General features: G+C 36.1%; 1 protein-coding gene across 2 annotated transcripts in view; it reads left to right on the top strand.

Annotated features, from left to right (window-relative positions):
• Positions 1-770: 770 nt before the first annotated feature.
• arhgef7a (Rho guanine nucleotide exchange factor (GEF) 7a) overlaps positions 771-14,103 on the top strand; it is a gene marked incomplete at its 5' end in the record, with an annotated part of 30,265 nt that continues 16,932 nt past the window's right edge. The window contains 4 exons of one of the 2 annotated variants that reach the window (XM_081367652.1): positions 771-1,123; positions 7,221-7,304; positions 12,728-12,812; positions 13,298-13,446. In XM_081367652.1, coding sequence (XP_081223778.1) covers positions 959-1,123; positions 7,221-7,304; positions 12,728-12,812; positions 13,298-13,446 — 483 coding nt within the window. The remainder of the gene's footprint in view (positions 1,124-7,220; positions 7,305-12,727; positions 12,813-13,297; positions 13,447-14,103) is intronic. The other variant, XM_081367653.1, reaches the window with a different exon arrangement.

Here is a 14,103-nt window from a genome sequence, read left to right as displayed (position 1 = left end):
AAACCCAAACATTATTCTGAAAGTGATAAATAGATAACTGACTAATAATAAACAACTTATTTCTAACTTCCTGCCTACCCTGCTAAAAAAAAAAAAAAAAAAAAGACTGGTCTCCCAGTCTGATCAGGCTGGTCTGATGCTGTTTAAATATCTTTGGGAACTTTTCAGCTGGTTAGGCTGGGAGAACAGCTAGGTCTAAACCAGCTGAGATCGTAAAACCATTTTAGGCTGGTTTATGATGTTTTTCAGCGGCCCAGTTTCAAATGTTCAAAGGACGCCACCCTGCGGATCACATAAGAAATGCACTAGTCTGATAAAACAGTAGCATATAACCTGTCTAATAATGGGAGGGCAGCAGATTGCATATTTAACATATCATATATGTATGTATATATATATATATATATATATATATATATATATATATATATATATATATATATATATATATATATATATATATATATAGGCTGGGTTAAATGTTCATGCTTTTACCCTCCCACAGTGTATAGAACTATTTTACAATATCCTTTAATTTAAACTCTCCCCTCTCTCTAATCTCGCCTAACAGGTCTCCTAACAAATGCCCATAAAATCTCTCTGTTATGACACATTTGTCATGCAAAGAGCAGGTGAATGCAGTCCACATGCAAAGCAGGATGCGAAGCAGACTGGTCACAAACGGCTGTCTGTGCTGTGATGTCATCTGCCGGAAGATGCAGGTTTTGTGCGCTGACTGTATTCCAGTGAAAGGCGTTTGACAGCTTGTCGTAATAAAGGAAATGGGAGCGAAGCGATAGCATTACTCATCTCCATGGAGCGCCATAATGCGCCATCCCACAAATAAAACGTTTTAGAGAAAATGGTTCCCAGTTCAACGACTGGTTGATAATAGACAGCCTATTTTTCCCCCCATTACAATCATAATACTAAGAGCATCGACCTCGCTGGCGTGGCCATGAATCCGGCGGAACAAACGGTTACTTGGCTCATTACGCTCGGGGTTTTGGAATCACCAAAAAAGACCATTTCGGACCCCGATGGATTTCTGCAGTCTTCGCTAAAGGATGGGGTTGTCCTGTGCAGGCTGCTGGAGCGGCTGCGTCCAGGCACTACTGATAAAGTAAGCGCGCATCCTTCCCTTTGGCGCACCGTGTTTCAGTGTTCATTTTACCCGTAATCTTCACTCTACACACGCGTGGATATGTGTTATCGCACAAGTGGCCAATATAGTGTATATTTTGTTGGTCAAAACAGATGTTTAATCCTCAATATGAATGTAAACGCATACAGCAGGTCGGTTGTGGCGTTCAGCGCGCGCTAGTGCTGCTGTTGCTCCAGGCAACAACATTGGCAGTCGTCGATTTTATTGTGAGATATATAATAAACTAAACGTTTGCTTTTGACTGTCATATTTCACAGGAAACCAGTAAAACATAGATTTTAACCGACTGTGTGTAAGAGCACAGTTTGTATAGGCTACGTTATGGAAACCTGAGGATAAGCGCGTGCAAATCGCATTACATGGCTGTGTATGAACAGCATTAATCTATTAGGTATTATCAAGGTTAGCTATGAATCCCTGTTTATATTGCTTACATGGGAAATTGGCCTCCATAGACATTGACAAAAAGCAGTACATTTAAAGAAACAGTGTTCTTTTTTTATTCCCATAAGCAGAGCCGGATTAACGCAAAGGCAAACTAGGCACGTGCCTAGGGCCCGATTGGCGGGATGGGGCCCAGACAGAGGGACAAAAAAAATAAAAAAAATTAAATGTCCTATCTACAATTTATTTCAAAATGTAGCCTATTAATCAACTAAAAATAGTGACAATGTTTATCTTAACCATAGACTGTTACATTACGTCACATTAACGCCAGCCCATGACTGTATAGAGGCGCCAGCCAGTTTAGTCCGAGGGGACGTCAGAGGCGATCAGAGGCGGTCAACGAACGCATCCATCAGGTGCTGCGAGTGCGAAGCAAAAGCAGAAATAGGCACGCAAAGAAGCACAGCTCGTAATGCAGGTCATCGATTTTGGTGTGATTGCAATGTATTTTAAATATAAACTTGTGGGATACTGTAGATCAGCGTCATTTCTGGAAAAATCATTCACCGCTTTGTGAATTTAAAAGAGCGCGCGAGCGTCATTAACGTGCCCAGACGCGACGCTTTGAATTTGCGCGTACAATCAATGAATAACATCGCGTCCAAAGCTAACTAGTAAAAAAGCTACAAAAGTAAAAGACAAGACGTTTGTATTCAAAGTTAAAAAACCAACACACTGCAACATTTTTAAATGTTTCAAATAAAGGATCTCATATCTATGGGTCTATCTTCTATATGCTGATGCTGATGATTAGATAATACCCTGACATCATAGCCTATACGAATATCAGTTTAGATTTTTTTTTCCTGCTCAGTAGCGATCGTGTCTTTCTCTTCCACTTGATTTGTGTATAGCATATTTAAGGTAGCAATGCAATACATAATAACATATTACTGATATTAATAATATGACAATATCTGCAGTCAATATTGATTAAATGGGAGGGAAAAATCCTGCCCATAACGCAGAAAAATTATAAAAGCACGTTCATGTTCATCTACTGAAGTGGTATTCTGGAACTGTGAATAAACTGAATAAAACAGCAAAATAACAACAAGAACAATAACATCTTCATTAAACAAAAAAGAGATTAGCTTAGATAAAGTTTGATAGGCTACCAGTAACAAGTCTGGACCCATTACTATTTTTAATGTTTTTGAAAGAAGTTTATTATTATGCTACAAGCCTGCATTTATTTGATCAAAAATACAGAAAAAAACAGGAATATTCAGCAAGGATGTGTTAAATTTATAAAAGTGATATTGAAGACTTTTTTAAAACAACTTTTTAATAATCAAAGAATCATGAAAAAAAGTATCACATGTTATAAAATAAATATTAAGCACCATTTCTAACATTTGATAATAAATCAGAATATTATAAAGTTTTCTGAAGGATCACGTGACTCTAAATTTAGCTTTGCATCACAGAAATATATTTTAAAGTATAGCCTAGTAAAATAGAAAACCATTATTTTAAATTGTAATAATATTTCACTATATTATTTTTCTGTATTTTTGAACAAATAAATCCAGGCTTGATGAGCATAAGAGACTTCTTTCAAAAACATTACAAATAATTTGTCCAAACTTATGTACTGTGTAAGTAAAAATATACTAAATTTAAAATTAAATGTTTTATAAATAAAAAGGTTAGGAATCATATTTGTTTCAAGTGTGTTTTATTGGGGGTGGGGGGGCCTCCAACATGAATTTTGCCTAGGGCCTCCAAATGTCTAGATCCGGCCCTGCCCATAAGCATCTGCTTCTTTCCAATGCAATTCGGAAAATCACACCAAATGGCCTTCATTCAACTATAGTTCAACACACGTTTTTTTCCTTATCTCAACTAAATTGCACAAAAGTAAAAAGAATGCAATAACATTAAATCACACAATAAATTAAAAACAGTTCAGAGTGAAAACAAAATATTCCACTGAATAAAATGCCTGAGGGCAAATGCAAATCTATAGTGATCTAATATGCCAGTAGGGCCTCTCAGCAGGTACAGAATTCAAATGTATTCTTTTTTTATAATTAAAGTCAGGTAGTCAGCACATAAGCACTCAAGTATAATGATATCCAGCGTGTTTTGTAAAGCAGTTCATCATAAATAATGCATGGAGTCTGTCCTTCTTGGTTTGGTATACAGAGGGGGGTGCGTTTTAAGAATTCAGTCATATTCAGGGTCAGCTCTGACAATGACTAACAGTCTATGACAGCAATAACCTCTTTTGAAGCTCCATCTGGTTTGCTTACCAAATTTCACATTCTGACTGTGAGCATAACAATAGGATGTTTACAGCAGGTGTATTTCCCGGCAAGAGGGCTATGTGGAAATAAAAAAAAATACAATAAAAAAAAATCTAAAGTTTGCATATTTAAAGTGGAAAAAGAAATATTAGTGCACTTGACCCTTTTCTAGATGGTGTGGGCAGCAGCTTCATGTTTGTGTCGGGACTGTCCATGTGACCAGTCAGAGTGCAACAGAACTGTTAAATGCAACTGCCATTTAATGCAAAAAAAAAATATATATATTTAAATATTACTTGTGTTATTCATGTCACTGCCTTAATTATCATCAGTACATAATGATCCAAATATCTATCGCAGTATTTGTGACAATCAAAATATGAAACTGATCAATAATTAAAATGATCTTAGACAATCGGTTCTTCTGGTCAATTCTCTGTGCAATAATGAGAACAAGACAAAACTCTTTCAGGGCAGATTTGTCTCAAAATCAGACTCGGACTGCAATGATCAATTACTGCCATTTCTAGATTTGTTACCCCATTTTGTAGCTCTACAAGAACAGAAACCATTTTAAAGAACACCTGAAGGTATTCAAAGGCATCCTGATAAGGCATCCTGACAATTCACTACAAAACGTAAATATATCCTAGCTTCAGCTGTTAGGCTCCCTGACTTAAAAGGAAGTATCCATTTCTTATAGTACCGTCTTAGGTATCCTTTGCAGCTCTTAATAGGATGACACTGCAAAGAAGGAAAGATTTATTGACATTGCAATTTGATTTGCTGATACGAACATTTGTGAACATCTTTCAGCAAATCAACTTGCAATCTTGACAGTTTCCTTAACAATAACTTAAAGCTCTTACTGTTGCTCCTTGCTGTCTAGGCCCTGTTAACACCTGGTATTAAGATGCGTTTTGGTCGATCGGTCACCCGTTTACACCTAGTGTTGTACTTTTTGTCCACTTTCAACCACTTCTGTCCTGATTTCTTTGATGGGAGGGTCTATGGGCTGGTAAATGTATGGGTTTTTTCACTATAACTTATGATGTGCCGAAGGATTGCATCATGTTCTGCTGACAATGTTGCGGAACATGTCGCCATATGTTGTGGCACCTCCAGTAGTGACTGGCAGATGAGTTGAGCAGTTATACTGTTGTAATTGTGGCACAAAATCTTAAATAAATAGCCAAATTAAGCGTTTTAAAAAAAATAAACGAAACATATTAAAAAATCTGTAATATTTTTCAAACATGCAGTCAGTTTGTGGCACACCTGTATTTGAGTACAAGATAACCCAAAACTTACGACAGTTGAGGAAGATCCACAGGTGGCGTATTTAGTAGGCTATTTGTTTGTGATTTATACTGTAGCAAAAACAAAAACAAGTAATCTGACACTGATCTAAATAAATATATATAGGCCTATAATTTAATATGTGCTTAGTGGTTATATGATCTATGGCTTTAATATTCCACAATGAATTTTATGGATATGGAAGATAGATTTTATGGATATGGAAGATTCCATAACCTTATGGAAGAAATAATGTTGAATGTTTGCTGTAGGCACATTATAATAGACATCCAGTTTAATATAGTATCTACAGACCTACATTACTCTGCATTGTGAATGTGAAGAGCCAGTGTCAAGGTCCAGCAAACTTCTGAATGGTTGATGCCAGTGTTCATAATACATTTTGGAATGGTATCACTTTATAATGGTTTGTTGTATTTTCTCTAAAGCTAGTTTACAATTACATGAAATAGGCCTAACTGATTGGTAAGTGTCAGGTTGTGGTGGCACATACCCCTGCTGGTTTGGTACCACTTTAATTAGAACTACATTTGATTTTAACACATTTTTTTTTAGTTGTGGCCACCAATCTAAATATAGTTTATAAATCCAAATGACACAACTTAACTGTCAATCATATGCAAATAGAACAATTATTGTTATTTTGTGTTATTATGTGAGTTATCAAAACAACTGTGTATTTACAGTGCAATATGTATTTAAATACATTGTACATATTATAAAAAAAATAAACAATGTCAGTGGCTATCCACTGGCACATGCCAATGATAACCGGATATGCCACCGGCTTCTGTGCGTAAGATGCCATGCCATGCCAATGTTAATACCGCCTCTATTGGCCTGAACAAAAGTACAGGTTTAGAACGACATAAGGGTGAGTAAAGGATCATTTTTATTTTTGGGAGAGCTAACTATTTTCAAATTATTTGATGAAATGTGTTTAACTGTAAGTCTAACTGTAAATTCACATGTAATTGTTAAAAAAAAACTACAATTTGTTATAAAGAAATACATTTGTTATTTGCATTCTCCATTTAGGGAAACAAAATAAAACAGAAAGAAAGGGCCCTAAAAGAGGGTTGAGACACTACAGGCTTAAACTAAAGATATTGCACAGCATTCTTTTGTAAATATGGATGGGTTTCATGGGTTATTATTTCACATAAGGATGGGTGGGTTGGCATACGCTTCCCATGAAAACATTGAACAAGGATTGCTTCCACTCCCTGTGTCCCAATCTGATAATTTTGCACTGTAAAAATGAAAAGAAACAGATTGCCTGACTGGTGGAACCCTCTGGAGAACCTCTGGGCATAAGGTCTCCAGGGAACTTACAAAATGGAGCCTACTGTAGAAAGAACTCGAAAAACAGCTACCCCACGGTACACAATAGCCTATATTCAAGCTATTTTCAAAAGGGGGTACCTAACTGTTCTCAAGGAGGTTTCAACAACATAGTGCCAATCAGTGCAAAAATGGTATTTCTAATATTTTATTTATTTAAATATTTTTACATTTACAGAACATATTGACTCTTTTGCAGCTACAACACTTTGACAACGTGTGCTTTCTTGCTGCAGTATACAACAAATCCCATGACTGACATTAATTCTGGGGTTTCGTCGATTTTGAATTTGACTAAGAGCCCCTTTTCCCTTCAAATAAAACACTTAGCAGCGAATACTACGCCAGAACCAACCATTTGATGTTGTAAGAATGTTTTGATTTACATTATTCTCCTTTACCTCTCAAAATACCTGATCTGAATGACGGATCGGTTTTGATTTCCCCCGCCAGATCAGGGGACAGGGGTGTGTGTGTTGGTCCCATTGTGTTCGTTCGTTCGGCGTCCATCTGAAAACGTCACTTCCTCCTCCTGCTGTCCACTTCCACGGTGCTGTTTAACTCGCGATGTATATGTAGTTGTAGTCAGTCAGTCAGTCAGTTAGCCTGTGGACTCTCATGCAGGATACCTGAGCCAGTCCTTCACTCCCAAAGCGTTCACACTTTGCAACCGCTCTTCCCGTTTTCCTCAGATCTTCCAAGATCCCAAGAACGACAGCGAGTGCTTGAGCAACATCACGGAGTTTCTGAAGGGCTGCGCGGTGTTTCGCGTCGAGGTAAGTTGGTGTATTTATGGTATTTTGAGTCTCGACTGTACTGTATGTTGCTGCATTGGCGCCACAATGAAAACAATCAACAAAAGAGACGTGCAGTATACAGAGGAGACGCAACTCTGGACCGGTGTGAATGAGAGCATGCCCCCCTGCACATCGATTCATTGCCGTAGTCTGATGGGACAAAAGCTTTGTAATGTTATGAAAATGTCTCTAGGGTTTATTTGGGGGTTATTGTACGCATTGTCAACAAAATATCTAGATTTTTCGGGTGATGTTGTGCATTACAGCATCGATATTGTGCGCTGTGTCAGATATGAATGGCGTTGCTTTGTCCATTCATGTACAGTTTGTCTGTTTCAATTGAGTCTGCATGGATTTGAGTTATTGGTATAGATTCTTTGATTGAAGCTTTGTTTTCTGCTTAGTTAAGTTTAACAGAAGTGCCTTTCATAATGTGTTTAATAAACTTTTTAACGCCAAGTACCCCCAATATGACAAAAATGAATGTATACAGACATTTTTTGGATATTCAATTCATTTAAATGATTTGGTTTTATTTGTTAATGCTATTGTAGTCTAAAACTAACTATAATATTTAGTATTGATTGTATTATAATATAAATTAAAATATATTATCTGAAATAGTCTTTTTTCTAAAGTTTTTTTTTTCTGTCCACTATTAGGCCTAGACCGTTTATGACTTGATTAGTTAAAAATAGTTATTAACATGCCAGTTTTGACACAAATATGCACAGAAAGACATACAAAGGGCTTGTAGGATTTTGATCTATGCGCATTTATTAAGGAACAGATGGTTCAGGGCAATGCTAATGTATTGTCAAGTGTATCTAGATGTGGTGAGGTTGAGGCCCACGTCACATATGGAGCTCTTGGTAGACGCATAATGTCAAAAGCATTATCTAAACATGTACTGACAATATCTTATAACCTTTTCTCAAGTTCAGTGGGTATCATTGCTCCATCTTTGTGGTTAATGTTGTGTCTGTCTTCTGCACCATGATCTAGTTATGAAAATGTCAAATGTTCTGCCAGTGATTGTTAATGAATTCATCTCAGGGTTTGTTTGCATAGATATAGGCTATACTTTCAGTTCTGGCTTTGCTATATACACTCGTAAAAAATATTGCCATCCATTGTTTCATGAAGAACCTTTAACATCCATGGAATCTTTCCATTTCAAAAAAGGTTCTTTATAGTGGAAATGTGTTCCTTAGATTAATAAAATGTTCTTCATACAATAACATTTTTTTAAGTTTAGCTCCAAATGTAAAAACTCACCTGCTTGTAGCTTTCTAATCCTGAAGACATTGAATGTACATTATGTGGCTTTAGGTCAATCTTTATTTTTAATCACCTTGTGCCTAATTGAGTTTTCTCATATTGAGTGTTCTTGCTTTTGTGTTTGCTGTTACACCTCTGTCAAAGTAATATGCTCTTCTCTGACCTGTTAAAAGGTGTCCGGTTGACCTTGCAATGCCCAAGGCTCTATTGGGGATCAACCCTGTCATCACAGCAAGCAAATTTTGGAACAGAAATAAGCTGTTATAGTAAACACTTATTTTTAGGATTTTGTGTGAAACATTACAGCTGTGAGCACTTGTCACAGAAATTGCAAGGACATGTTATTGTCATTATGCCTAAGGAGTGTCTGCCACTCCAACCCCATGATTTGTGTGAACATTCCCGGATGACAACCCTCATCCCATGATTTACACCACATACGTTATATGATACAACTATAGGCCTGATTGAAAGAAGGCTTTTTTAATCTTCTGAGAGTTTGATTTGCACTTTTTTGTATTAATTTAGGACTATTTTGATCTCACGGGATGAAAGCTTGATTTGTTGTTTAGGGGATTTTCACTAATCTACTCAGTGTCCAGTTTACTCTGAACAGCCTCTTCTGAAGCTGCTTCACCATGAAGCATTGCGTGAGCCCATTCAGCTGTGATGATGTGATCTCAAGCTTAACTACATGATGACATTTTCAGATGTGCAGTCTGACTATAATTTATTTTCTTAAGACTCCATCATGCAATTCCCATTGTTTTTTTTATATTTGATTTCACTCTATATGGAATCACACCACATTAGGGCCAAAATCGTATTGTTTTCGCTGGAATTATATTTATGTATAGCCAAATACATCATTCTAATCTAGTTACTTAAGTACTTTAAATATGAAAGATTTTAATTAATTTGATTTATTAATTTGTATTTGTTTGTTTTGCAATATGATCGAAGCAAACCAAAAGATATGATAAAGTGTGACAAAGTCAGGCATCACCTAATGAAACTCTTGAAACACTTATATTTTAAATATGACAGAGTAAGTCATGTTTTAAAAACACAGTGGCTCTTATTGTGTTACTACTTTTCAAAAGTTTGGGGTCGGTAAGGTTTTTTTGAAAGTCTCTTAAGCTCACCAAGGCTGTAGATATTTTCAAAATATTTTCTGTTTTAATAAGCTATATTTTAAAATGTAATTTATTCCTGTAATGGCAAAGCTGAATTTACAGCATTATTACTGCAGTCTTCAGTGTCACACGATCCTCCAGAAATCACTCTAATATGCTGATTTGCTGCTAAAGCAAGCGTTTTTTATTATCATAGTTTTTTGGAAACCATGATGCATTTATTTCAGGATTTCAAAAGAACAGCGTTTATTTGAAATATAAATCTTTTGTAACATTATAAATGTCACTTTTGATACATTTATTGCATCCTTGCTTAATAAAATTATTAGTTTCTCTCTTTTTTTTTTTTTTTTTCATCTTACTGTCCCCAAACTTGCATCGTAAACTTGTTACTGAAACTGCTTTTTAAGTGTGGTTCAGGTGTGATTTGCTCTTTGATTTAATTCTGAAATTACATTTTCCATGGAATTATAGGAGAACATAAAATAATTTACATAAAACCGATTATGGATATTCTTATAGCTGTAGAAGTAGGGCATTATTTCCCAAATAGATATGTTCCTATGTGATGTATAAAGCATTAAAGGAGCAGCATTGCTTTGAAAGCCAATGCGCTCAAGATGATGCATTGTCCACTTACACACACACACACACACACACACACACACACACACACACACACACACACACACTCACACTCACACTCACACTCACACTCACACTCACACTCACACACACACACACACACACACACACACACACACACACACACACACACACACACACACACACACACACACACACACACACACACACACACACACACACACACACACACTTGTTTTTTCTTCTCTCAGGGCATAAACTGTATCAGAGCGGAAAGTAAAGCGGAAGCTGATATTTTGCTCCCACTGAAGTTCACATGCACACAGCCACTGTCCATTCACAGAAGTACACATAACTGTCAATCAAACAGTTCTAATACTGCAAGAGAGCAACACAGGACAGACCATCTAGAGCTGAACAAATCAGATTTCTCACTTCATAAGCAAAGAGACATCAGTGACCCCTAGCTAACCACACCACCTGCTCAGAGGAACGAACGGCACACATAACAAATGACTGATGAATGTCTGCATAGATGCTGAATGTGGACTATTTGATTGTACGTCTATCTGATACTATATTTGATATAGTACACACAAAAGCCCTTTACGCTAAAAATTAAGAAATTCATACAAATAAGTTACATCTAAAGGGAATCTGTATACTCAGGAAATAAATTAAAAAAATATTTTAAAATAAAAGCAATTATTTTAAGTGCATGATTTATACTGGGAAAATGCATGTATTTGAACCTGTCCTCAGCATGTCACAATGTAAAACTGCCAAACAAAGTGTTTAAAAAAAGTTACAAATTCAAAAATATACATTTTAAATTGAAATGCAGAGATCTGTAATATATCAAACAATACAAAAAGTAAATCTTAAATTAATTGTTTCCATTAAAAAATGCTTTAATTGTCTTAAAGTTGTGTCTTCACTTTGCATCAACTCTGAATAAATCAGGCAATGTCAGCAGCATCATTGTGGATCCCTCAGTACGGACACATAGTCCTGGAAGTTTTTATTTTTTTTCCATATTTTATAAAAAAACAATGTTGAAGTCTCTGTGGTCTCCGTCTGACGTAGTTAACTTGTAAGCTGGAGTTGACAAGAGCTCACAAAACTCTTTAGTGATATGATATATTTTTTGCATATTATTCAAAATTTGTCTAATGTTGTTTCATGATTTTATTTACATATAGCCTATATTTGGCCTGATTCACAGGCCTTTATATACATAACATGTTTACATCTACTGTCACCATGAAGTTAAGATTCTTACTTTTTTTAATGGAATATTGCAGCTTTTATTATGAATAGTTTATTCATGCACAATATATACTTTTATTTATTTATTTATTTATTTGTTTGTTTTTACAACCTGTCACTCCCATAAGATCACAGCAAAAGCAAACCCTGATGTAATGAACTAGCGCAAACATGCCACTGTTGCAGGTCGGCACAAATAAAATGTATGTAATTGATGCGGTTTAAAGACAGGCTACAGATCCTTTGGATTCAAGTTGGGAACCTTTCTGTTGCTGCTACAGTGTAGTACATAATAATGCTTACCATTACACGGACTCAACCTAACATACGCATTGTGAGCTACTGGAGATCAAGAATGAGACAATCATTTACTCACCCTCATGTTGTTTCAAACCCATAAGACTTTCGTTCATCTTTCGAAACACAAATGAAGATATTTAAATGAAATCTGAGAGATTTCTGTCTCTTCATTGACAGTTCATGCAACTGCTTTTTTTATGATCAATCACTTCAAATGTAAAGAGATCATAAAGAGATCGTTAATCTAATCCATATGAATTGAGCGGTTTAGTCCAAACATTCATCAACGCACACATCAGTTGTGGTAAACAGAAGCTCAAGCATACATGCTTGACATGCGACAACCAATGAGGTTCATTCTCGTGTGTTATGAAGCACGTTTGAGCTTCCATAAGAACCAATGAGGTTTGTAAAAGCCTAAATTCAATCTGTTCATCATATAAAGCAATCCAGTCTCTTCAGAAAATTTGGACTAAACCACTCAAATCATATGGATTAGTTTTGAAATCTCTTTATGAACTTTTTAAAACAACAAAAGTGGTAGTTGCGTGACTGTCAGTGGAGGGACAGAAATCTCTCAGATTTCATTTAAAATATCTTCATTTGTGTTTTGAAGATGAATGAATGTCTTACGGTTTGGAATGACATGAGGGTGAGTAGGCTAAATGATGACAGAATTAAAAAATTTAGGTGAACTATCCCTTTAATGTGCTTGAAATAGGCTAGAGTCCTATATGGTTCTTTCACTCTTTTAACTGACTTGTAGGTGGTCTAGATTAATGGTGTTATATAATGTTTTTCTCTCTATAGCCATTTGAGGCTGGTGACCTGCTTCAGGGCCACAACTTCAGCAGAGTCCTCACTACACTGGTTGCCCTCAATAAAGTGACTGCAGGTAAGTCTAGTATCTAGAACTATCCCATTTAGATTTTCACAATATGAATTAATTAATTTTTTAAAACATTATTCTTTTAAAGGAACACTATTTAACTTTTGGCCCACTAGTGGTTAAAAAATAAAACCGCATGCATTTTGCAGAAGAACATTGTTTGGTTGTGCTTTGGCTCTGCATGACTGTGCGGATGAATATGGTTATCCTACTGCTCATAAAACATTCTCTACTAGGCTTAAGAGATATAACCAGTTTAGATGGAAAGGATCTCAAGCTGACTAGCTGAAGACGTTACTGTGGCTATACACGGTACTTCCTGGAAAATAAATTCCAGCACAGTGCTACAACAACAAATCCCAAAAGTAGAGAGTTATTAACAGTTTAAAATGTGTTCAAAGTTCCGAATGTGCTCCTTTAATAATGTGTGACACTGTTACAGATGTTCCCAGTGGTTGTTATTCTCTTCTGTGTTCTCTGTGTTGGTGTAGATATTGGCATTGGCAGCGACTCTGTATGTACGCGTCACTCTTCCGCCCACCGGATCAAATCCTTCGAATCACTGGCCTCCCAGTCTTCACTGGGACGATCTTCTAAATTGCTCCATAACCAGTTCCGCAGCCTTGTGAGTAACTTTGGGGTGAGACCTCTCAACCAACCTCATCAGATCACAATGGAAATATATGTGCAAAACATCTGCACAACTGTTCCAAAGTTTGGGGTCAGTGATTTTTTTTTTTATGTTTTTTTTTTAAAGAAGTCTCTTAAGGTCCATTCACACTGAGCGCGACGTGATAAAGCTAAGCTAATCACAGACAAACGGAGCTTTCATACTTAATGCAAAACATTTTTCCTCATGTATGTATCTTGTAGGTTTTCCCATTTTCCATGGCTTTAACCTCATCTGCTGCACAACATACAACAGTAAATTAAGATAAATAAAGTTTGGTACTACACAGAAACCATCATCGAGTGCGTGTAATAACTTCAGACTGCGATCTAAAGTGTATTTTGGTTAAGTTATGAGCAGATGTGCATTATTTGTAGTGTTTTATAATAAACTGAACTGCTTAGCATTTCTCATGTAAGCATTTGTCATTCTTTATGGTTATAAAATATAATACCCCGAGCCTCATGAAAAACACATACAGAACATATATTGTTCTAATCATGTATTTATTTGGCTTCATGTTTCATCTGTAAAAACATTTCTCTCAGTTGTTTATGTGTGGAACTGTGCAGAACTCAGAACGAGGAAATGAACATGACGTCGCCGTTCGGTAGGGCAGGAGTTATG

This window comes from Scardinius erythrophthalmus (assembly GCF_964197995.2).
Source record: "Scardinius erythrophthalmus genome assembly, chromosome: 6".
In the NCBI taxonomy this organism is placed as follows: domain Eukaryota; kingdom Metazoa; phylum Chordata; class Actinopteri; order Cypriniformes; family Leuciscidae; genus Scardinius; species Scardinius erythrophthalmus.
This window is presented reverse-complemented; position numbering and strand designations above follow the sequence as displayed.